This window comes from Charadrius vociferus, unplaced genomic scaffold (genome assembly GCF_000708025.1).
Source record: "Charadrius vociferus isolate BGI_N301 unplaced genomic scaffold, ASM70802v2 scaffold643, whole genome shotgun sequence".
Taxonomy (NCBI): domain Eukaryota; kingdom Metazoa; phylum Chordata; class Aves; order Charadriiformes; family Charadriidae; genus Charadrius; species Charadrius vociferus.
The window spans coordinates 93,908-120,301 of record NW_009647512.1 but is presented as its reverse complement, the minus strand read 5'-3'; the positions used below and the strand labels follow the sequence as shown (position 1 = coordinate 120,301).

Below are 26,394 nucleotides of genomic sequence, written 5' to 3'. Positions count from 1 at the left end.
ACGAATGGCCTTTTCTAAGTCACTTATATCCCAGAAATCCCATTTTTGTAAGTAACAAAGACATTGATGATGGGCTAAAAGCTGCTATGTTTCAAGTCACTTTTTAAAGCATGACTTAACATTTCAAAAAAAATGAATGAGGTATTTTAATATATGATACACACACACGAATTCCTTCTTCAAAATACAGTTTTCATCCACTAATTCAACAAAGCCGATAACATAGGTGCCTCTGTCCATACTGAAGTCAACATAAATATTGAGTGCTTTACACCTCTAACAAAATCAAACATTACTTGAGGTGAGCTATGGACGCAGATACCTCATTCTACCTGTTAGTTGCATACAATACGATACAGCCATATGACTACTTGCAGAAAATTTCCATGTATGTAATTACACATACTTAACTTTTACAGAGCAGAGTCTTAATTGTTTGTTCATTAAAATCCTGCTGAAGTCAGGCATAAGGTAAACGCTCAAATGAATTAAGGTGTTCCAAATCATAGTATCTCATCTAAGCAATATTGTTACCTTAAAAATGTGTAAAAAGGTAAGGGAATTATTTGCAATCAATACAGGTGGGTTTAACCCTTTTTCACCCTTCTTCTGTTTTGGAAAGTTTTGTACCGGTACCTAATTTCTAAGAAAACAAGCAAACTAATGATGTAAATGTACGTAACACTAAGAGAAAAGCCCTTCAGTAACAAACCTAGATAGCACATACAACAAATATAATTTCTACGTTGCATCTACATCTAAGCAACTTGTTAGCCAAATATAAAATAGTTGTTATAACAATCAGCTGTATTTGCACTAGGCACAGTTAACATGCTGAGTAATACACGTATTCTCTAGCAAACGGCATCAATTTAATAATTACAAAAGTTCATTTCTATACAAGGAAGCTTCAGTCTAACTTACGAGGCGCTGAGTCAAAACTTACCACTTCTACAGAGAGACTGAACCCTGTCAGGCAGGATGCTGTGGAAATTGTATGCAGTTTGATTATAAAACTGAGGCAATGGAGACCTGCCAGGTCAGCCATCTGTCAAAACCAAAAGCGCTCTGCTTTTCCACTATTCTAGGAGCTGTACAAACATCAGTGACAAGGGAACAAAATGGAACCTGTGTTGTACAAACAGGAACTTTTTGAAGTATTTCTACTTTGAATTTCTTCCGTGTTTGCACAGTTGGGAATTTTTTTGCCCCTTCTTTGATTGTACTGACATTTGTTTCCTGTGAAGTGCACAAAAACTTTACTGACCTTAGGTCTATTGCTTAAAGGATTTCATCACCTAATCTTTTTATGATTTTGACAATACTAACAAGCACACTTGTGTAAGAGATGGTCTTTTCAATGTCCTGTGAACTGCAGTAATAAAAAGCACAACAGTACATTCCTGTTCCATATGCCTCTCAAAGCACAGTTTCAATGAAGACAGTATCAAAACACTCATCAGACAAGTATCTACTGAGTTAGTTTTTGTAGCGAGAGATGTTTTTTCAAAGATTTTTATGATTGCAATCTAAATTAACTTGCTAAAACCGCATTAGAGCCTCCAAATATGATTTGTGAGTGTCTCTATTAATGATCTGTTGATACACTTTGTGTATTTAAAAGCAAACCTCTCTCGCACTTATTAGGGTATTTAAAAGAAAACTGGGGGTTTTTTTTGGTAAACGGCACATCTGTATTAACACTAAAATGAGTATTTGGTTTACTTTCAATACCTTTATTACCAGCGAGCACTACATCATGCTACAACTTCAATGGTTTTTGCATCAAACAAAAGCCAAAGCTTTGGGAAGTAGTCCTGGAATCATCTAGATAAAGTTTAGATAGAAAGGGAACAGTTCCTATTGAACAAGCTACCCTTACTGGGGAAAAAAGGTCACAAGTTTCAAGTGCACAGAAATCCTTCCTCAGTTAATAATCCAGCCAATCTACTGTTCTAGCCGGAATATATGCAGACTGCTGAAAGTATCTCGCACATCTTAGAACACTATAAAAACAGCTCCCTAACTCTGAGGCCCCACAGCACCAGCTGCTTTCTCTGCCAGGAAGGACTGCTCCATCATCCACCTGTTTAGCCCTTTCATTTCTCTGTCTCACCCAAGCTTTCTTCTCTTCCCCACTCCCCAACAGATGGACTTTGTCAAAGTAACCAATACGCCCCACAGGAGCAATGGAATAAGTATTTGAGTTACAAGCTGGGATAAGTCAAGATTTAAAGGAGAAGGGAAGTCTATACCTGTTTAGCAAGCACTTTCATATGAGCAACACTTCCTCGGCAGTAAGCTTCAAGTATCAAACCAAACTGTACTGAAACAGCAGGTATGTGAACCTCTGACCTATAAGAAGGAAAGCTTCTCATCAGACCACAGCATTTACAGATTAGCATTCTTCAAGTCATTAAAATGAAAAAAAAAACCCCAAACCAAACCAAAAAACCAACCCAAACCAAATAACAAAAAACAAACCCAAACCAACCAAGCAAAAACAACAACAAAAAAAACCCCTCCCCCCAACTAAAACAAGCCTAAACATAGTCATGTAGATTAAAAAAAAAACAAAACAAAACAAAAAAAAGCTAGACCACTTAAGAAACAAAACACTTCTGTGCTGACCACTATGAGGACTGGCTGGTTTCAATGAATGCCACTTGTTTCAAGGTTTAGGACTGTTCTGGAAGTGGTAATGTTAAGAGGTACCGACTGGATATTTGTTTTCAGGAACCTCTTTCATCAGTACCACTTTCTTGAATAAGTCATAGAAGATGATATTGAGAATCAGGGTTGCTGATAAACCGCGTGTTCTCAAATCTTTGTAAGGGAAAAGCCAAAATTTGCCTGAAGGGGAACACTTTGAAACAAACCACTGAACCTTATCCCAGAGCCAATTATACTCCAAAAACATTTTCATGTAGTTCTTGCTCTTTTTATTTAGAAATATTAAAATAAATTGTACTTTGAAGACAGAATCAACCTGTAGTCCATTCTGCAAGTTTTCTGCCATTCATGGAATTGGTCATCAAAAGTAGCAAAAGACACACAGAACTGATTTTATTTTCTGTTAGACTCTCAACAACAATATAAATTTTTCTCAGCTGTGAGGTATAAATATTATACTTTTACTGCATGCACAGACAAAACAAACACTAAGGTTACATACAAAACTAACTTATCAGATATTTAGAGCTGAATGCAGTTCGGAATACATTTTTCTTACAGTAGATTACAAACCACTGTAATATACTTTTAATCATAGGCTTGCTCTGATCTATAAGTACCAAAGGTAAAGAAACATGAAGAGACCCTGTAGGGGACTATGATAATGGCTTATTTAGAAAAATTCTCAAGAAATCATATTTGAAAGTCCAATCAGGCTCAATAGTTTCAGAAAGACGTACTAGAAAAACTCCTACCTTAGATGCCAAAACAACATCTGTCCTATTCTCCTATTAGCAAGTGCTCTCTCTAATAGAAATCTGGAGAGCGCACAATCAAGAAAAGGTTCGTATTTCAGGACTTGCACAAGTTGAAGAAGATACTGCGAGAGCTCTTCATCACTAGAATGAGGTACATAAAAGCAGTTTAGTAACACCGTAACTAGATTAATGATACTCCAGGAATTCAGACGCATATGACAAATCCAACGATGACAGATTTGTTTCAATAGCAAGAGTGTCCCCCAATAGTTCAGCCACACAGAGGACAATAATACGCAACAGCGCAATTGCCAGGTTGGTCAATTCATCAGTAAGTTATACCCCTAACAGAATCTTCAAACCTGTAAGTAAAAACTTGGTGTTCCGGCATGGGCTTTTACACAATCAAGAGTGCTAGCTTAAGCAGCCAGGAGATTAATCATTTCAAATTATTTCAGACTGGACATTGCCTCCCTTTGACCACTCAGCCTCCGACTGAGGAGCTGGACCTTTGGAACCAGACAAAGAACCCCCCGTAACCTAGCAGTTAGCAGCAGTGGGCACCGACAAGAACAGTTGCACATACCTATCAAGGTCACTCAGCTTACAAAGAAGGGGGAGAGGAGTATTCATTCCACTGAAAGCAATTCAATAGACCTGTCTTTGAAAGTTACTACCTGACATTAACAGGTGTTAATTTATTAAGATACACCTACAAAGTGATCCATTAACCCAAAATGTTTTGTTTGCGTTTTTCTATTTTTTGTTTGTTTGTTAAAATCATACCAACAACATGAAGGGTTTTAGAGGATAAAAAAAAAAAGTACATCATCTTTGAGAGACCAAACAATGCCTAAATTACTCCTATTTCAGGAGTGCAAATTTAAGTATTTAGCCACAGTTCATAAACATACCTTTGAAAAGCTTCTATGCTAATTAACTACTTCAAGTAATGTTCTGGTATTAGAAAAATAATTGTAATAATTTTCTATAAAATCCCATATTCCCCTCCCCCAAGAAAACCTCTCATACTTGACAATTACGTTACAAATGGAGACATTCCTTGTCTTTGTAGTATCTTTTCTCTTATAAAAGGCCTGCAGAATTCAAATTCTCTGCCTAAGCTGGAAGGAAAAGAGTACAAATTCTTCCGTCCATCACTTGAAGACTTCAGAGATCCAAACACTGAATTTTTTCATTCTCTCCATCTGACTCTGAAGAACTTCAGTAACTTGGTAAAAACTTTCAATTGTGCTGTGCTGCATTTATTTTTGCCTATTTTGTTTTATTTCAGCTAATAGGATAACCTTTAGGTTACTGGTTTTACCAGCTGCTTCCAGACTTTCTGACATGCAACTGAATACAATTTTGCTTCAGAGCCAGAACTAAGAATTCTGGAAATAATTCCAGATGTAACAATTCAGTATTATCAGGATAACCCAGCAGCTAAATTGCTTATTTGCATTTGAAAGAAGTCAAAATATTCTTTTTTTTTTACCCCAAAAATCTAGCCTTGACCATTAAAAAAATTAATCATTAAACTATTCACCACAGAGAATTTAGAATTCAAGGACAGGAAATATGCAGTAATGCTGCAAATGATAATATTATACAAATGTTGCCCTAGGTTACAGTGAAGAACAAAATTATATGTGATAAAGGAAGAAGTGCAGATAGTGAAGGCTACCGTGAAGAACAAACAAATCAGTAATTCTCTGGGGATTTTTTATTATAAGCTTACATTTCTATTGAATGATACAGCCAATACCTGCCAGACAGTGTGAGGTGGCTGGATGGCAGTTTTTATAGGATTTGACTATTGTAATACTTTGTCCCTTTGTTATTAAAAAGTTCTCACACCGTCTTGGCTCTCCCTTTGTCCAAGAAAGGGGTGAACACACAACCCTCTCTGGGACAAAGGTACACTGGTGTTCTCTAGGCAACATGGAAAATAATAATCATTGAACACAAGATGTCAGAATAAGAGAGTTTTATTTGGCTGCCAATGTGCTTGTCTAAAATTAGACTGCTTTATTCGGTCATTCAGTGTTTAAATCTTTCCTCTTTGGGTTCTCTTTTTCCTATAGACAAACAAAATGCAGTTTTTCACCCCAGAAATCTTTGCATGCTGAAGGAATACAATATACTCACCTCATTTGCTTTAAACAACCCACTGCATATTCTCTCACATACTGGTCTGGATAATTGAAATCCAACAATTCTAATGCCTCTCTAGGCAGCAGCTTGGGCCATATCTGAAGCAGAGCCTGAAGCTGTTTTAAAAAGATGACCATTAGGTTAGAGGTAAAGCAACTATTTAAGAAGAGAGATGGGTATAACTGCCCACAAAAGCATTCATAATAACAGAAGGAGGTTAAAGACTGACCGTGGAGGGGGGAAGAGAAACAATTCTGGCAAAATGGGCTGACTTCTGATCAAGCTTCTTACCCTTAAAAAATGGTCCAAATTATTTTTTTGGCACCAGGTCTCATTTACACAGCCTGAAAAGTCTATTTCATCACACACAGACATGACACACAGTAAACAAAAATTAGGTAACCCCATATATGTATGTTTTAGAAACAGAGTTTCAATAAAATTTAGATAATGTTTCATAAGTGCTGTCATAAATATATAAATATTTTGGTAATGGTAAAAACTTTCCATTAAAAAAAAGTTTAAAGAAGATTTTTGTTGAGAGATCATTACCAAAAATATTTATCCACCTCCACTAATGAAGCCTTTTCCCACATCCATTATTAATAGTAATGAGCTTAAATTGCAGAAAAGATGCTTTAGGTTAGGTATTAAAAATAAAATAAAATAAAATCCCAATATTGAAGACAATGATGTGCTAGAAAAAGTTACAGAAGACACTAGTGTATTATTTTGGACTAAGAAAAAAAACGTCCAGAGGTCTCACAAAATAAACTGGTTCTATTGCATTTTAATGAAGCTACCCACTGAGGGTATATTTTTAATAATATGTATGTACTAGTATGATTGAAACAATACACTGTTTCTTGAAATAAACAAGCTTGAACGTGTAAACACAGTGTATTAACAGCACAAGAGTTTTCCTCTCTATAGGAAACAGTCATAAGTCATGATAAAAATACCCTTTCCTACAAATCAGATAATACAGACATTTCATATTTAAATGCCGACTTAATCGCAGCCCAGAAGGCCAACTGTATCCTGGGCTGCATCAAAAGAAGTGTGGCCAGCAGGTCAAGGGAGGTGATTCTGCCCCTCTACTCCACTCTCGTGAGACCCCACCTGGAGTACTGTGTCCAGCTCTGGAGTCTTCAACATAAGAAAGACATGAACCTGCTGGAGCGTGTCCAGAGGAGAGCCACAAGGACGATCCGAGGGCTGGAGCACCTCTCCTATGAGGAGAGGCTGAGAGAGTTGGGGCTGTTCAGCCTGGAGAAGAGAAGGCTCCAGGGAGATCTTATTGCAGCCTTCCAGTACCTACAGGGGGCCTACAGGAGAGCTGGGGAGGGACTTTTCACTAGGGCGTGTAGTGACAGGACGAGGGGGAATGGCTATAAACTGGAAGAGGGCAGGTTTAGATTAAACATTAGGAAGAAATTTTTCACTTTAAGGGTGGTGAGGCACTGGCACAGGTTGCCCAGAGAGGTTGCTGAGGCCCCATCCCTGGAGGTGTTCAAGGCCAGGCTGGACGTGGCCTTGGGCAACCTGGTCTAGTGGGAGGTGTCCCTGCCCATGGCAGGGGGGTTGGAACTCGATGATCTTCAAGGTCCTTTCCAACCTAAACCATTCTATGATCTTATTTTCCTCCCGATTTAGTAATCCTTTTACACACAACAATCTCTATTTTCTACTATATGTCATAGTTCAACTAATGCTTCCAGGTCAAGTATGACAAACACATATGAGCTCATAGTCTCAACCTGCACATAATAGGCTCGTTCATAACACTATTTAAACACCTAAGGGGCCAGTTTCTGAACTGATTCATCCGTGCAGTTTTGCGAAATTCAGAAGGCAAGAAATAGGCACAGATCAATCACAATGCAAAGCCCGTGGCTACGCTACAATTCCAGAGGAAGAAAGAATCAATTAAACTGATTTCATGGGCAAATACCGGTATGAACACACGCAAGATTCATAATGATATAAAGTAAAATTAAAGATGTTTTTAAATATAGATGTCACATTCCCACAGAAACATAAGGGCAAAATTTATTCAATCCGTAGTGCAGTAAGGGTCAATGACACCATCACCGCTTACATATCATGAATACTTGCTCTGAAATTCTGAAAGAAATACTAACACTGAGCAGATACTTAATACCATAAAACAGATGTTGAAAATGCCAACAGCAGCTATGCTTGTCAGACACACAGTAAAAAACTTCAAATGTATCAGAACTTCCAGACAACCTACTTTAAATCAGGTGCAGAACCAACAAAAATACAGAAACATTTTGTTAATGATGAATGACCCAAATGACTGGAGAACCTAAAATACTGGAGACTGAACCTAAAATACTAATGACTGGAGAACCATTGCCTGATACAGGAGGGCCTTACATGCCTCCTGTATCAGGCAATGGATTTTAAAAGTCATGGTCTACAGCATGTACATTAACTGAGAAGATTATTTGAAGACACAGACCTCCTCACTTTGACTGCTGAAATTATTTCAGAGGTTACTACAATGAGGAAATGTTAAGCAATGTGAGCTTAGAGGAAGCAAGATCTAAATGACCTGCAAAACAGCCAAGAAAATTCCCCAAATAACGTACTGCTCTGTTCACATTCTGCCTTGGAACTTTTATTAAGAGAGAAGTGCCATCCAACTAGCTCCACACCCCAGGTGCGTTGCACACTTCTCAACAGTGCAGGTGAAAGGATATCAGGAATACTCGTTGCTTTTGGACAAAAGAAACTTGCACCATGAAATGCCCTCATCTGCTTTGGCAACAGAGAGGTAACTCTGAAGAACTTTCTTTATAGCTGATATATAAAGAAATTGTACATTTTGAAATACATGTTTCAAGTTCTTAAAATTTCTCTGCAATATCTAACATGCTAAAATGCTTCAGACATGAAATACTGCATACTTCTCTCACACAGTTTGCAACTCCTGACAAGTTGTGAGAAAATCAGGAACTTCAATTCTCACCAACAATCTAAAGGTTTAGAAAAAACTTGAATTCGGCCTTGGTGTATCAGTATTTTCTCCATAAAGAAATAACCACGATTTCTTTCCTAACAAGACAAGTTTACTATAAGAGACAGCACAACTAAGCACAGGCCAGTATTTTTATTCCAGTTATTTCAAATATTTCAAAAATTAGCTATACTTTCTCTAGTTCCCACTAACAATGGTGTCACTTCATTGCAAGTGGGTGGATTTTTATTTTTATTTTTTTTAATAATGGCTGAGTTCTGCTTCGAGAATAAATACTGCCTGTGAATTCTGCTAGCAAGTTCTGCCACCCTGCTACTCTGCTGGGCAAGGAGGTTATGGCAACAGGAGTGGCAAACACCTGCAGAATTCTTTCAGTCCAACTATTCTACTAAAATACTGCAATGCAATGAGAGCTTGGATGAAATCTGTATAGTAAATAATATGAGAAAGCTGCTTTAACCCATTGTACATAACTTGATGGACGACTGAATCTTTAATAGATTAAAGATTGTCTACAATGAAATATAATACTCCATGTCTAAAAAAACCCTTACTACTTTTGAGCTGCATTAATAGAAATAGGAATACAGTTATTTAGTTCTTTTTTCTTATAAACAGATGGTGTTTGGTTGGGTTTCAGGTGGGGTTTGTTTTTTTTTGTTTTGTGTTTGTTTTTTAAAACTTTTTGTCTAAAGTGTCAAGATTTACTGAAATATTTACACCTAACGATAGGCATTAAAAAACTTGTAGTACCATGGCAGGCATGTTGTAGCAGCACAAATATTGCAATATATATACACTTAACTTTAATGAGAGGTAAATTATGAGTCCTGCTAATTTTGGAATTCATAAAATTCATGAGGCCTTACCTGAAAAGGTAAGTAATTGAGAATACTTACATGTCTATGTATTACAGAAATATTTGGCATGTTTAAGAAAGACTATTTCTATTTTTCAGATAGACTATTTTTGCTGCCAAAACAAATATTAAAATATTAAAACCATACTATTGTCTATAGATAAGCAAATGTAAATACTACATTCCTTCCAGAAAGTACACAGTAACAAGCAAGATGACGTATATTCAGCCATCTGTTTAAATAAAATTACATATATAAATACATATTTTTTAATATTCTCAAATTTAAAGGACTTTGAGCTGATCACCAATATCCATACTCCAAATAACTTTTCAAAAATCTGCTACCAGAGTTCCTCACAAACAATCAGAATGCCTTTTCCTTCATATATTTTAATAAATAAACAAATACCTGTTTATATTTCTACAGTTTGTATATCCAGATAACTTCTAATAAAGAACAATAAACTCAGAAGCACATAATGGAATTACTGAGAAACAAAGGATTCTTGCATGTGAAAGAACACAGAGCGAGGAATGTGTGGGTGCTGCATTTTGTTAGTGCAGTGTTCACAGCATGGACAACGAGCTAGGATGAAATTCCATTTATTTTTATAAGTTCACAGAAGATATACATCTAGCTGGTAGGAAGGATGTAATAGAAAATAAACTCTATGCTGGAGGCAAACTAAGATTCTGACTGACTGGATAATGACAAAAATCACATGGTGAATAAATGGAAGTTGAGTTTTCATGGAATGGTTTCCTTTTCTTCCAAGAACACCAAGCCTGTAACAGGTGAAGGTCAGAATACTCAGCTACAATACAAATTTATACTATCAATCATAATCCTTCACTGCAAATGCTTTTTAGCTCAAATTAAAGAAAAAAGTAGTTTAAAATTTAAAATGTAACAGACTGCAAGAAGTTGAGAGTCATTTAAATGTGCAATTCCATCAGGATGAGCAGATGAACAAAACAACATCCGGGCTTCCCCTCAGAGAGAGCACTGTGCTTGTTGACCCTGGCCAGACCTCTATGGTTTTGCTCAACCTGCTCTGTACACAATTCGAATAAAAAAATTTCAATACAAATCCAGGCATCTGTTATACCATTACTTTTAAGTCAGTCTAGCAAGCAGGAACGGTCTCACTACAAACTCATGTAATTTTTCCTGTATCAAGGTTCCACCTATTCCCAAAAAGCATCACAAGAGTTGGGTTATATTTGGGTAAATACAGAAAAAAGCAGCTACACCGACTTCTTTACAGTACAGTGAAATAACCTTGCACATCTATACCGCAAACAAATGACACCATTTTGCTGAAAATGTAGTCTTGTATCACAGCACCAGTCTTCAAGTCTGTAATTACTTAGTTACTTTACAGAGACCCTCAAACAGTCCACATAATGAGAATGAAATATTTTGTACCCCTAGTGGGTATCATATCTGTCTGAAAAATCATCTGTCTGCCTGAACGAGGCTTAATTACCCACTCTGAGATGTGGATTTTTATAGCCTTTGAGCAGTTGAATAATTTTTATAAGAAGCTTTATTCCAGATCTTGATTTACAAACTTACACTTTTTTTTTTTTTCCTCCCCTCTCTTAATACCCCTATAAAAGTTCTTACTGTGAGGGTGGTCAAATGCTGGAATGTGTTGCCCAGAGAAATTGTGGAGTCTCCATCAGTGGAGATACTCAAGACTCAGCTGGACACAGTCCCGCTCTAGCTGATCATGCTTGAGCACAGGGGTTGGACGACAGGATCTCAAGAGGCCCATTCCAATGCAAACGATTCTGTGATTCTGGGAAACTCCTTGCATTTAAAATCAAAGTTGAGCACAAGATTTTAAAATTAGCCTGTATAAACTACTGCTGTGCTTTTCTCATCATGCAGAGGACCTCTGAAATGCATTCTGGGTTTTGGCTTTGGTTTTTTTGTTTTAAGATAAGTTCTTGCTTATATGTCTAGGCCACAGATGGTATATAATGAACTTTGGTTTATACCACAGTGCCATTTCAAAATGTCTACACTTGGGAAAGAAACCCTATTTACTCATTATTTGACTCCAGCATTTTTCCCCACCACCATCGTCTTTTCCCTTACCTGAGCAACGTCTTCAAGTTTGTTCCATTTTAAAGAGAGCAGCAGTTTTGGCAATGATTGTGGAAAATTTTCACGACAGTCATATCGCAAAGTCCAAATAAGATCCATTTCATTTTCACACAGTTGAGATAAAGGATCTCTTTCCATTATTTCTTTTAGCACAATATAAAACTTCTTACCACCTCGACCCTAGAAAACGAGAAATGTATAATGTTTTGCTATAGTCAGTAAGATTCTTCTATTTTAGCTCAAATACTAGAAATCCTACACCAGGAACAACATCAGATAAAAACTCATGAAACACAGGGGAATGGCTACTATGCCTTTCTTTCAGATTCCTTAACCTGTAAGAACTGTAAATAAGAGATTCAAAATTCAGTGTACAGAAGTTTCTGAAAAACTAACTAAACTTTAGAGTTCATGACACTAGATGGCGGTATTTGTATTTCCCAGCTCTAACAAGGGGAACGTTCATTTAGGATGCATACACTTTCTTCTTTTGTTTTGCAAATGAGCAAATTTAAGAGATATACATATAAATTATATTTTTTTAAATTAAAAGCCAAAAAAATACTTTTCCGATAATAACCAAAGAGAAGTACACTTGCTAAATATACAAACATACACTTTTTTTTGTCTTCTAAGCCAGACTTGTCTTTGCCACACATTTTGCTCCATTTTATATCTCTGAAACATTAACATTAGTACCGATTCTGTAAATCAGTTTGTATGACTGAGTCTTCATTCTGGTTCAGTTAATACCTTCTGTCCCCAGCCATGCCCTTATGCAAACTGCAAGGGCAGAAATTAAAGCAATGATAGCATTCCATAAATTAATGGGAGCCAAACCCTGCTGCTTCTGGTAAGGAGGGAGTAGTTGAAGAGAATAAATTAGTTTCAATACATATTTTGAAAAACAATATCGCAAGCTTTAAATACTGAAGCAAACTTTATCTTCACAAAGCTGAAAATGTTTCTACATAATTTTAAGAGGTAGGCCAAAGGGCTTTACATCAATGGAAAATTAAAAAGAGAAAGGAAAGTTCAGAAGAAATGGTAGGCAAAATCAATTCGGATTCATAGCAGAAACAAACAGTTCTCAGCAAATAACATTCCACACAGGGTCCCCACCTGACAAAAAACCATACCTGCTACACACAGAACTTAAGTTTAGCTCCTGCTAGAAATTATAAGCACCTGAGCCTTGTATTGTGCTGAAATGTTTTAAGTAAATATTTTCACGTAAAAATAGCACCTAAGTATAAATTCTTTAGCAGTGAATGGATTTTAAAAAGGTAGTTGAATTGCGTTTTTAGTAAAACGAAGTACATACTCTGTTTCTGTATCAAAATAAGTAAACAGTCTTGACAACAAGGTCATTCTTGTATCTGAAAATGTTAATCTTTCAAACTAAAAGTCACAATGCTGTCAAGTTGGCATGCTGCTATTTAGCATTTCCAATTATTTGTACACTAAGTTGTTTGCACCCTAAGTAGCTTTCACTTTTTTTTTTTTTTTCACTGAGCACTTTAGACACTTGGGATTGTAACTGATACATTTTTCAATTAACTGCTTTTTTCTTATATAAAATGCAGTTATTATTACTGTTGATCTGACTGTGCTGTCACCATCTTAAACCGCATTCTTCTGTATTTTTGTATATAGCACAAAGAAAATGCCTTCAGATTTTGGTGATCTTTTCAAAATTTGCCCTCAAGTTAGAACTATCCAGTTCCTCAAGAAGAGCATATAATCATCATATTTAAGAAACATCCTCTTATAGATCAATGACCATTTTTGAGACACCTTATTTGGAAATACCTGACAATCAAGCAAGTCATCTTACTTGACAAAACTGAGCAATTTCCCAGCAATATGTTCTACAGCCTAGGAATGTCTTCCAGATCCAGATTTAATGTAAATCTTAGCGGTGTTCCAAATCTATAGAGTAGGTAAGTAATTGTGCTTTTTGACAAAAAACAGACAAGAAGTCCAAAATATATTGGAAAAAGTGGATATATACCTAAATTTTAAGGCAGTTCACCAAAGTGAGTTACATAAGAAAACAGAGCTGGTAGAACTGTCATTATTTGAGCAGTTGACTTATTTATTTCTAGATTGATGTAGAAGATAAAAACAAAAAAAAAAAAACCCAGAAAATTTTTACAAGTCCTTAGCAGATGCTTACCGCCATTGCAGCATTGTCACTGCTTCTTGCAATCTCAGCTGCCTTTTCAAGTATCTGCAAAAAGATTTAAAAACAAATCTGACTGCATTGAAAGAATAAATATTATAGAAATGAAGCAGATAAGGAAATTTTGCTTTCTCTTAAATAATTACAACACTATTACTTTTTATATACAGTGGTATAACATGGACTTCTATGCTGTGTCCCTCTTCTAATCTGCAGGACTATGGAGATCAGGAAAAGGAGGGCTCATGAGCACCTCCATTTTCTTCCTCTTCACCACTCCTGGGCTAAATAATCTCCCCTATAATGTCTCGGTTTGTTTCTGTTTGCATTTCCTCCTTATTTTTCAGTACAGCAAACCAATTCCTCAACTCCAAATTATCCTTTGCTTTCTGATCTCTGTTTTTGAGGGCACTGCTTCCATAAGTCGTACCTGTTACCCACAGATCTGCACTTTGAGCCCTCTATTTCAGTATGAATCCACAAGCTTAGTCATTTCAGCAGCCTCTCAGTTTGCCCATATGATCTCAATTAGCATTTCCATCTACTTTCTAAATCCAGGGTCTTCCCTTGCGTAACGTCATGAACAACCAGCTTCCAACAAGAACTCATTTAACGAAAAATGAGCATTCCACCAACAAGCTCTCAGCACCAGTGAATATAAAGGAACCCTCAGGAACAAGCCTGCTACTTTTCTTAACAGCAAAGCAATATTTCCCCAGAAGTTCAGCTCTGAGTTACTCATGCTCCTTTTTTTTTTTTTTTTTTTGGCCTTTTGAACATTTTACTTAGTGTTTGAAGTTCATATAATTAATCATGATGGGTAGTTAAGTATAGATGTGTATACAGTCCTTCAAACTATATTCTGCACGCTACTGCAACCAACAGAGATGTGTTAGAACAGTGAGCGCCTCAGCTAATTACACCAGCTGCACTGGTCAGGTGGGTGTATCTACAATTGTCAAATGCTGCTGCTTTGAGGAACAATTCACAAAATGAAGTATCAATTAAGAAAGAAGTCTAAGGAACTACACCATCTCCTTTCCCTCAGAGGTCTGCCTCTCCCATCACCCAGGAATATAACACCACCCCCAGATACAGATTCAGCAAGATTTGTCTTGCCTTTACTCAAGCAATATGACAAACAAAAGACTACCATAGCCAGAGCATAAATACCCAGCAGCTAAAGTCCTTAAAAAGGTACGCTAACTTGTTTTATTTCTTTCTCTGCATGAAATGCTTATTAATATGATGTATTACATCTGCTACTTGGCTACAAAGCTTGTTTACATACTGTGCGAGAAAACACGCATAAACAAAACCAGTGTCCTAATTTTATGTTTGATGCTTGCCTCCTTGTGCTTTTCAGAGTTACTCTGCTTGCAAATAAACTTTGAAAGTTTCTGCAAGTCCGGCTTTGTTCAACTGAACTACGAACCCCTCGGTGTGTCAGCAGCACTGGTCATTAACCAGCCCACTGTATGGCTCCTGCATTAGACAACAGCTTTCTTATCAAGGCAGTTTTGCTCACTCAGCCCCAAACAGCTGTTCACTGCAAGTGGATTGATGCTGCGATCAAAAAAGATTCATCTATTTTTGCACATTACATTTCTTAAAATCAAGATCTGGCATCCAATCCTCCATTTTCTTGGCAGAAGCAAGCATCAAGACTGGGAAAATTAGAAGCAGTCATACACCAAGCAAGTCTCATCTAGAAAATTTTGAAAAACAGCTGTTATAATTCAAGCAGCTTCGATGTTACTCCTGATTCAAGAGGACTTTCATCAAGAGAATCCTTCAAAATTGGGTATCTTACTCTCTTTTCCTAGTGACAAATTTCAGTATACCCACGGAAATTGAATGAATTATCAAAGAGTTTAGAGCTCTGGTTTCCCAATAACACAGCAAACCAGTTTCTTAACTCTAGGGAATTGCAAATAGCAAAATTACTGAAAAAAAATAAGAACTCTAAAACCCCCCACTTTTTTGTAGCATTTCCTCCAAGTTGAATGCTTTCAATGAATGTTTCATTACCAGCTCTGCAATCATTTCGTAAAGATGGTCTGGGATTTTCCTCTATCTGATATGCAGGATTTCTCAGGGACCGTTTAAGGGGGCAAAGCCACAAAAGAAAGCCATCCAGCAGCCAAACCAAAGTTACAAGGGATGGTGAAGGCCATCAGACACTACCTTAATGTTTTAATACAAGAAGAGGTACTGCACCAACAAGGTTAAAAAAAAAAACAAAAAAAACCCACAAACCCAAACTACCCAAAATCAAAACAAAAAAAATTTCTGTCTTGTTATTTGATTTCATTTTGATGAACCTTAAACCCAAAATCCACCTTTGATTAAGCTGATAAAGCTTGGTGGTTTCTGTCTTTTCGTTCACGCCCCCCAAAAAAGGGCAATTTTCTCTAAGTCATTAACTTTCTCAAAAACAAAATTCAGACTAATGTATGAGTTAAACCTTGTTTTTTCAATGCATCATTAGCTGTTTTAACACTCATTTTATTACTTGTTTCCTGGTCTTAGCTTTATTTGCTGGTTTGTGAACAACTTGCTATCTAGCGTTCACACCACAGACACTGCCACCTGTATTCCAAACACACACCTCCCTTCTAGACATTCTTATCATATCTGTAGAAACCTGCTGGGCAACTTAAGTGGATTTAGTCAGCAGACCTTGAGGAATCCTTTTTCATACAGTATTAAGACTCCATTTAGGATATTTTACTCACAGAGGAAAGAAGTGTACCACAAAGTGGGTAATATACATTTGTACAAAGCAGTAAGAGATCCGTATAGATCACAGGCAAGCCCAGTTTGAAGGGTTCCAGAATAGCAGATGAGTTTAGCTTTTTGTTAGACCGCTGATACTGGGAACTGAGTATGCTTCTCACCCTCAACGGACTACGTACAAAGTATTTTTAAAACCATAAGTCTTCAAAATGCTATCTGAAAACCCTAAAGCACTCTCACAAAGCACTAGTTTAGAAAACTGCAGCACGTTAACCAAAAGGCAGGAAGTGGGGAATTCAGTGGAAAAGGCAGTGTTGAAAGGAAAGAAGAAATAGCTATTTACACTTAAACATTCATCACTTCTCTTGGTGTCCTACCTTACCTTATCAAAGGGAGGGTAATTAATAGGCTGTTTTGAATATTCTTGAAATCTAATGTGCAAAGCTGTTGCATTTTCAGTGTAAGGGTTAGTCTGGACGGTTCCCATTGGATTCAACATTTCTTCAAGTTCATCTGAAACATCACAGACAGAACAATTACTATTATAGGCCAGGCACACATTAAAACTAAAAAATCTGAACAGCAAAGATGCAGTAAGGAATTGTTTACTGTATACAATGGACAGAAGCATGTTCTGCTGCACAGCACTTTTACTACAATGCGCTGCCTTTCCAGCACAAACTACCCACACCTCCTACATTCACACATGCTGGATTAGCACCCTATGAGAAACAGATTTTCCCCTGACATAACAGTCAAGGGAAGCTGAGACATCCCTAGACTGAACCAAAGCCCAGTAAGATCTGCAGCTTCTGTAAACCAGTATACACGTTGCTTCTGTACCGAATAGTATGAAAAAAAGAAAAGTTTTAAGCTGGATTATTTTCAGCACTACAGCCAAATTGATACAGGTTTCTCAGGATGGAATGAAGACTGACACGGAGATTTCAGACACTCTTACTAATCAATTTTAATGTGAGGGAAGGAAGACTTAAAAAAAAATTCTAATTCACATTTTCTGCTGACGCAAATATTGTCCCATACAATATATCTATTTAGTTTAGGATGCACAGCACAGGGAATCTAATGAAACCTAAACTGCATCTCAGAAACAGGTAACACTAGATATAAACACGCATCTATTTTTATGTGAATTTCCTTCCATAACAGCTAAAACTTTTAGAATACTATCTCTAAGCAGACTCTTGTCTGCTTCCTCCTTCCTCATACACAATACATATATAACATCTTAATCTCTTTCCGGAAAGTATCCACATAAAAAATACAAGTAGTAAAGACATTATGACAGGAGAATTGGACATGCATACAGTAAATATTCTACTACTATACTACTCTTCTTTAGTCTTACAAGTATTTAAAGTCGAAATCTTTAAAGTTAAACTTTACCAGGAAATGACGACCAGCTGTGCAGTACCAGTTCTCCATTCTTCAACTGTCCTTTATAATCAAATACCATGGTATTTACCCAGGCTACAGGATAATGCTGTTAAAGGAAAGAATTTTTAGGTGGAAACTAAGATGCCATGAAAGTTACTATGCAGCAAGCACTACAATGTAAGTAAAACTGAGAGGGTTGGGTTTTTTTAAAATTGTGGTATCTTTCAGGAAAGCAAACACATGCATAGTTTTCAGCACATACTCCAGTACCACGGAGGACAATAAGACTTTAATTTTAAGGGTGTCACTCTGCCAGTGTAAGAATACAGATTTCCCTGAACGTGAGCCTAGATGCTCATTTTTTCATCTTTTCCCAATCATCTAGACTTCAGAACAAAACTGACCTTTTAAAACGCAATTCTTTAAACAGCCATTTGCCAACTGGCTTACAACCAAAATTTTCATGCCTTTTTCAGTGTCTGAGAAGTACAAAAAGTTTGTTTCATATCAAGATGTTCAATTCTTAATGCATATGCTCTTTTTAATTATTTTTTTCTTCATTTTGCATTCTTGAACACTAAAGTGAGGACAATGAAAGATATCTGAATACTCATTTCAATATAATTCAGAGGTATGCTCAAGAAAAACCAACTAATTACCACTTTTCCTGCTTTCCTAATGGTTTGGTATTTGGAAGGATTCATTGCCTTGGTTGACTTTTTAGTTTTCATCTTATCCATCACAGCATAAACTGCAAAGCAGAGCCTTGCCATTCTTGGTAGATCACAGACATTTATTTCAAACTCCAGTACTTCATTCCAAACGTGGTCACTTCTCCCAGATATTTCTGTGCTTACAATAGTTTTACAAAGGAGTTCTGTACCATGGAAAAGACCAGCCCTAACATGAACCTGCAATAAAGAAATAAGAAATACTAAGCTTGCCACAGAACCTACGGAATTCTGCATAGAATATTATACAGAACATAGGCATATGCATTTAATCAAGGTTTCTATCTTAAAAGCAATACTAATTTTGAGGTTTTAAAATGAATGAAAATAATTCTTGAATAGCAAAGTAAAAAGAATTTGTTCTCATGTTCCTGGCCAAATCAAAATAAACTTGTTTAAATAATGTTGGCTACCAATTTTTTTCAGTACTGCATTACTTACATTACCACATAAAACTAATAACAACTCATTTGTATTAACAAATACAATATATGGATATACAAACACTTCTAACTTAACATACCTAACACAGAAGGAAATCGTAGGAAACAAAACAACTAAGCAGAATGAAAAAGGTAAGAATATTTTTCTGAATTCAAATTAAAATCTCCAGGTAGAACCAATTTGTGCTTCTAATGGAGGGAAAAAAAAAATTGGGGGTTTTTCAGCTTAAGGGAAAATTCATTTTTTACTTAAACCATTCATAAAAATGTACAGAGGGAACACTGCTGACCCTAAAATCAGAAACCATATCTAATAATAACAATAACAATGTATATAGTTCCCAGGAGTTCTGTTTTGTCTTTAGCACCCAGAAACCAACAAAACCAGCTAGCTTGACCGATAAAAAAAAGGAACAGGAAAGGAGAAGGGCAAGAAAAGAAACTGGAGTTATTGGCAGTGAAATGAAACACATTGTAGGTCACTGCTAAAACGTGGCTCATTTCTGTTTAGTAACACATGTACACAGAAAACTGCACGTTTCCAAGCATCCATACTTTTGGACAGTTTCAACCAGAATGATGAGGAGGTCTTTATTTTTGTTGCCTGAGCAAACAACAAAGAGAAATATGTCAACTTCTTTCAGGTGACCTTCCAAAATATCAGTGATTTTAAAAAGACAGAGAGAAAAAACAAACCACAAATGTAATCCTTTGGTCAGAACCAAAAAGAAGTTCTCAATGTTATGGTTAAACGAGTAAAGGTGAACTGATGTTTCAGATTCCCTATGCTCCTCAAAGAACCTTCCCAACATTCCCTTTAATCCATCATATTATTTCTGAGCACTGTAAGGGAAAAGCAGAGATGTTTAAAATTTGGTACAGGTTTTGGATAAGAAAAAATAATTCACCGTTGAATTCCCAACTGATATAGACAAGAGCTATTCTTGGAGAGAGTCCATCCTTCCCTTCTTCAAAGGAACAACAGTGTCACCAACACCGAAGCAGTCCCAGTTTTGATATATCTCTTTTGGCTACACCAACTACTGCTCAGTACCAAGTTCTCCATTCATAAACTCGCTCAGATAAACTAGTCATTGGCAAACTGCACTACAGTTTAAATGAAGTCACACTAGAGATCAAATCTGTCTTCAGCCCAGAATAATCCCTGGGGAAGGCAGTAGTAACACCAACAGATGGTCTCCAAATAACACCCATTCTGATCATTCTGGACTTCTCCGAAACAATTGCGATGACTGATCAAGAGACTGCTGTCACAGCACAGGCACTGGCAGAGGTGTTGGGTCTTGGTGAACACACTCTCAGGGGTTACACCCCTTGATACAGGTGCCATAGGAACATCCATTATTAAACTGACTCGTTGACTTAAAACATATACAATCCTAATTTCATTTCCAAGCTTACGATCAATCACTGAAAGAAAAGTTCCACTTAGAAAACTGCATTTACTTGAGTCCCAGTGATACTCGTAAAACCCACTTTACCTACTTTTGGCATGCACAGCTTCACCACTGAGAGTTAAGAACAGCAACGTGAATGTCCATGAAACAGATCACAAGAAAGTAATCTTACTTCAGGAACTCTAACTGTATACAGACTACTGCGTGTGTACATACCTATATGTAACAATATACGTATATACACACACATACAATCAAAGTTCTTGTTGATTACATATGCAGGGTTTTTTTTATTTCTCAGCAATTAAAGATTGCAGCCTTATATTCTTCAAAAAGGAAATACTGTAGTTGATGTCAGAGAATTGATTAAAATCGGTTGGTTCATAACCTTCTTGAAACAATTCACCAGATGGTCCTTTATTAATGCATTTGGCGATTCATTGTATGTTCCACTGAATTTATAATGAAGTTCCTTTGCTGATTTAAAGATATCTTACGGAAAGATGATTACGTCTAGTTTATTAACTGCTTGTGCTTTAACACTAGCAACAGTAAATATTCTAAAATCTGCCTGTTTTGTTTTTTTTTTTAAACCAGGGGGTTAAATTCACATTTGCATAATTTTGAATATTTTCTTTGACTTATTATCATCTGATATTATAACTTCATATGCCACCACACTTCCCTGACTTTTCTTTTACTTTATTAATATAAAAAGCATAAGTGATCAAGTAAAATTTAATAGTAACAAAGCATTGTATTGCTGGAACATGCTGCTATTTTGCTTGCCTTTTGGCTAGTTCCAATTCTATGATTTCCAATCCTGTTAATGGGATCGGATCCTAATTTTATTCTTTTCATTCTGATGCTCCACTTTTACTAAGGAAACAGTATGTACCGATGGTGCAGCCAGAGCAAGACAATAAGAAAAGCAATTTCAAGTGTCATGTATTTGGAAAATTGGTTGTGAGACAGCTGAATGAAGTCACTCGTGCTCTAGGTAAAAATAGTCAATCCAGCTCACAGCAGTGGAGTGCTATCCATCTGACAAATGTTTTGTTTCCCACTACAAACACTGCATTTGTCAACCCTGTTGGTCGTTTCAGCAAAAATGGATGAATATTGGCTTGATCCAAAGCACAATGAAACTAAAAGAACAATGGCAGTGAATTAAACAGCCTCAGAATCAGGACTAAGAAACAAATACGTTCTCAATAGTGCCAATTCCATCATAGTGTAGACAGACAATGCAGGGAAACATGCACAAGCGTGCAAGGTTACTACATGCGTTCTCGGTCTTGGGTAACTACAGGACTTTAAAGTATTCAAGACTAAAAAGCATTCCAAACATTAAATAATATTTAGATAGTGTCCACAAGCACCAATACCACAGAATTGTCAAGTTTTCCTGTTTCTCCTCAAGCTTATAATCAACATATTTTCTTTTTCCTCTAAAAACATACTGAAATTAAGCAAAATTCACTTTTTCTAAGTAGGAAAAAAAACCCCAGACTTCATATATATGTTGCTTCTGGAATCCACTTTTCTTTTCCCTTCCTTTTTAAAACCTTTCAGAGTCTACAGAATGTAAAGATACTACAACTAGCTAAATAATGGTTGAGACAGAGAAAAGGGAAACACCTGTTTTTGCAGACATCCATTTCCACAGTCACAGTGTCTCAGGTAGTAAAACTGTAACTCTGGCTCATTTAGCCATGCAGTAAATTGCAGTATTGCTAATATGCAAGCAGGTCGTAACAATAGTTTTGAAAGAAAAAAAAATTGCCCTGAGTATCCTGAATAAAGCATCAGAACAGCAAACTTCAATGGCTAATTGCATTTCTTCCTAATCTACAAGACCGCCCATTTAATTTCTTGATTGCCCAACAAAATAAAGGAAATGAATGTTGTTCTACCTCACAGGCAAGTAGCTTGTAAGGTCTTAAAGTAGTTGTGCAATAAATTCCCACGTGTTAACAACTTGCGGTCTGTAAAACAGTCAGTAGCCCAGTCATGGACATTTTTACAGGAAGTGATACTACAGCTTTTTTTTCTGTTCAGCATGTTTAGAAAATAAAAGACAGATTGTATAGAAGCATGCAATTCATGCTTAGACACACAGAGAATATATTCTGGACTACAAAAATACCTTACATTCCGCTGAAAAATGTTTAATATTTGATCTACTTCTGTTTGTCAGATGTTTACGACAGTTTGGTTTGAATAAGCCTATTTCACACCAATATCGGTACTTTAAACATACCATCTTAAAAAAAAAATAATCAAGTACCCTATAAACATTTGTGTCACACTGTCCATGATTATCGATAATGTTCTAACGCACATATCCAACCTCAGACAATAAAGCAATACTTTAAGCAATAAAGCAGGATTTTAACCAATACTAACAATATAACTGGTAATTGAAATCTGTAAGATTTTGAGTTCACTAAACATTGAGAATCATTAAAATGATGAAGAGAACATCTTCTCATACTAGGCATAGTTACTTACTTTGGCATTTTCTTCTGTATTTAGTTTATTACCCTTTAACAGAATAATCTTGAAAGGGTTGGAAATATCCCATACACTCTGAGAAGGGAAACAAAGATACAAGTTCATTCTTAACCAATATAACATACTGAGACCTATTTTATAAGCTAAGCATTTTAAGCAAAAGTCATAAGTACAAGCTAAACAAGATGCATTTTTAAAAATATAAATTTGAAATCTTAAAAAATAAATTTGTTACCATAACTACAAGACCATACAAGGTTCCCTAAAGGGAAAAAAAAGTTAGAAAAAACACTCAGCTGAAAGAGGGGTGGGGTGGGGGTGAGAATATACATTCAGTGCTACTTGCCGACAATTCAGAATAACCCTTCAAATTTATTGGTCGTTCTGAATACATAGAGAGTTGGTAATAGAGCAAAGTCTGTCAGCATTTCTTAGAGTGACAGAGTGTAAACTGTAACTGGGCCGTAAGGCTGTAACTTCAGCAGTACATGAAGCACCGTAGTATATTATGGCAAAAGTTGCCATCATTGAATTGGCAACAGCATGCAAGACGTTTGGGCTAACAGGAAAGATCACAGACCACTGCTGCCCAAGCTAGTGGAGCCTACACATTGCGTGGGAGCTGGAGAATCCAGTTTCTCTGCAGTAACTTCTCCAGTTGCTGGTAACAGATTATCACCTGCTCTTCTGGGTTGTGATTAAAAGTAGAATCAATAGCAATGGGAAGGAGATGGTGGGGGGAGAAGGAGGATGGATGAGACTAGGGAAGGTAAGAAGTTTCCCAAAAGCCCCAAGGTCCGCTATTTCTGGTGTAAACCTTCTCACAAGCAACAGGAGGCTCCGAGTAGACCCAGGTGACCTACGCTGGAAAACAGTAAAAGTACCATGAATCCCAGGCATTGTGATTGCGATCCTCAGGGTGGTGAGGCACTGGCCCAGGTTGCCCAGGGAAGCTGTGGCTGCCCCATCCCTGGAGGTGTTCAAGGCCAGGCTGGATGGGGCTTTGAGCAACCTGGTCTAGTGGGAAGTGTCCCTGCCCATGGCAGGGGGGCTGGAACTAGATGGTCTTTAATGTCTCTGCCAACCCAAACAATTCTATGCTTCTATGATTTGTAGTCCATAAGTCACTGTTCCTTTTGGGTATTAGATATGCTTCATATCAACTTACAGTTGTTGCTCTTGTTTTTTTTGGTGGCAGAGGAAGAGGAAGGTTGGATGATTTTCTGTTTATGGCAGCTTCTATGGCAATCATCTCCTGCTCACACATTTTCTTTATGGTGCAACACTCAACCAGAGTCAGCTGAGGAAGAGTCCTGTTCATCACGCAGTTGCGAATATACTAAAAGCCCGTGGAAAACAGTTGTTATCAGCTAGCAGACTATTTCTACGGCAACTTTGAAATCAAAGAAACAAATTACATATTACAAAGAAACAGAGGAAACGGTGCACATGTATTTTACAACTGGAGCGGGCTGCAGACGCGAGGAGGAAGGGTATTACTGTTCAGCATAGCTGACCATCCAGTGGCACAGGAAGCAAGGTTAAGTTTTGTCCAAGGCACCACCGAACTGTTATGGTAAGTTCCAAAGACCTTTATGTACCTGAAACTGAATTAATGGGTGATCACCAAAAACATATTCTAGCCTTCCGCTAACTTGCAGCACATAGTCAGCAGGATCAACTTCTTCATCTTCTTTTCCATGGATAGTCAAACGTTTTCGGATTGCCAGTTCGTTCAGCTTGATAGGATTCATGTTAGGAGACACCTGAAAACTAAATACATCCTAACAAAACAAAACCAGGAATACCGAATGTCAAACTTGTCATAGTCATTTGTACAAGGCTTAAATCACAGCATATACAATAAAAGAGGTAGAAATACTTAACTGTTAAAATGAGTCTATTTTAAGACTTACAGTTAACATCTACATCTTCAGTGCAGTCAGAGCAATAGTCACCCTAAAAGCTGCAAAATGGTCAATTCCCAAACTTTTATAGTATCAGAAGTACTTTTAAAAACACAGAACTTTATCTAATTCATTCAGCAGTGATTTAAAGACTTCTAGATCAGGATATTGATCTAGAAGCTTGTATGTGAATGTGAATGAGGGAGGCAATAAATCCTGCATGCATTTCAAGGTATTTAGCAGTACTACATGTGTTAATTTTTCTTCTTTCTGGCCACAGGCAAGTTATCCTCTTTCTAGATGCCACTGTACTCAGAATGAAAAGAAAGCTTCAAGTAATAAAGCAGAAAAAACTGCTAATGTGATTTATGTACAATAACACCATCTAATCTGGAGGAGCGCAGAGAAGAGGGGTATCGGCCAACACCCGTAGCATTCCGAATACAACATGGAAAGAATCTGCATTTTCAAAGAAAATTTTTAATCAAACCTTCAGAGGCTACCTATATATTTCCAAAGTATCTCTAATTCTGATGTGTTCTAAAAAGGTAAAGGTAAAAAGTTACTTTCTTTTTTTTAATTAAAAAAAAAAAAGTTTTAAATTCATTTAGAATTCCTAATGTAAAGGTCTTCTGTGAAATCTTTTATCTCTCAATCTACCACAGCACGCTCTGCACACACTTATTTGCAAAAGTTGATTCAGTGGAGTTCTGGGGTTTTGTTTTGATTTTTTTTATTTACACACACTCCTGAAGATGTAAGCATTCTAAAAGCAGTTATTTACAAATGTGAAGTGTTGTCTGGCTCACATTCTTTTGACCTGCGCTTTATTTATACAGAAGTCTACTGGTAAGAAGCCAACCGGCCCTAATGGAAAAATCCAACTCTGTAAGGTCAGGCAAAATTAATTCTGTATTTTCTCAGTTTCTGCATGGTTTGCAACAGCCTCCCCCTTACAGAAAGAGGGGGAAAAATTGTGAAGCCAAACTGCAAAGGCTTTTTTCTCCTATCATAACTGGTAGTGGGTAGACAGGGAATGACACTTTTTCTTCCCAGGAAGCTGGTGCACTATGACAGCTGCCTTACTTCCAAATTGTAGGTCTTTATATGTATGTCAGAGGATCACAGAATGGTTAGAGTTGGAAGGTACCTTAAGGATCATCTCGTTCCAACCCCCCTGCCATGGGCAGGGACACCTCCCACTAGGCCAGGTTGCTCCAAGCCCCATCCAGCCTGGCCTTGGAACGGGGATCAGGCTCTCTTGCTCCAGAGACAATTAGATAGCTTTTACAGCTCACCCACGCGTTCTAAACAAAAAGTATTTTAATATGCCTTTCTCTTGATCTTGCAGCTTTCCTAGTGAACGAATGCAACAGTCCCCATACCTTTCAGTTGAATTCTCCTGAGACGATTCTAGCACTCAGTGCAAGTAGTAAAGTCTGGAACGGAGCTGACTGCTCTGAAAAGCAGCTCAGATTTGAAC

At 37.0% G+C, this 26,394-nt stretch overlaps 1 protein-coding gene across 1 annotated transcript in view; it reads right to left on the bottom strand.

Annotated features, from left to right (window-relative positions):
- The window catches only part of PIK3CB (phosphatidylinositol-4,5-bisphosphate 3-kinase, catalytic subunit beta), a 66,800-nt gene that overhangs the window by 14,429 nt on the left and 25,977 nt on the right, over positions 1 to 26,394 (bottom strand). The window contains exons 5-15 of the mRNA XM_009880762.1: positions 24,606 to 24,788; positions 24,173 to 24,343; positions 23,002 to 23,079; positions 18,555 to 18,806; positions 17,905 to 18,001; positions 16,880 to 17,010; positions 13,753 to 13,806; positions 11,565 to 11,753; positions 5,583 to 5,704; positions 3,429 to 3,572; positions 2,256 to 2,355 (exon numbers count right to left, since the gene is read on the bottom strand). Of these exons, the coding sequence (XP_009879064.1) occupies positions 2,256 to 2,355; positions 3,429 to 3,572; positions 5,583 to 5,704; positions 11,565 to 11,753; positions 13,753 to 13,806; positions 16,880 to 17,010; positions 17,905 to 18,001; positions 18,555 to 18,806; positions 23,002 to 23,079; positions 24,173 to 24,343; positions 24,606 to 24,788 (1,521 nt within the window). The remainder of the gene's footprint in view (positions 1 to 2,255; positions 2,356 to 3,428; positions 3,573 to 5,582; positions 5,705 to 11,564; positions 11,754 to 13,752; positions 13,807 to 16,879; positions 17,011 to 17,904; positions 18,002 to 18,554; positions 18,807 to 23,001; positions 23,080 to 24,172; positions 24,344 to 24,605; positions 24,789 to 26,394) is intronic.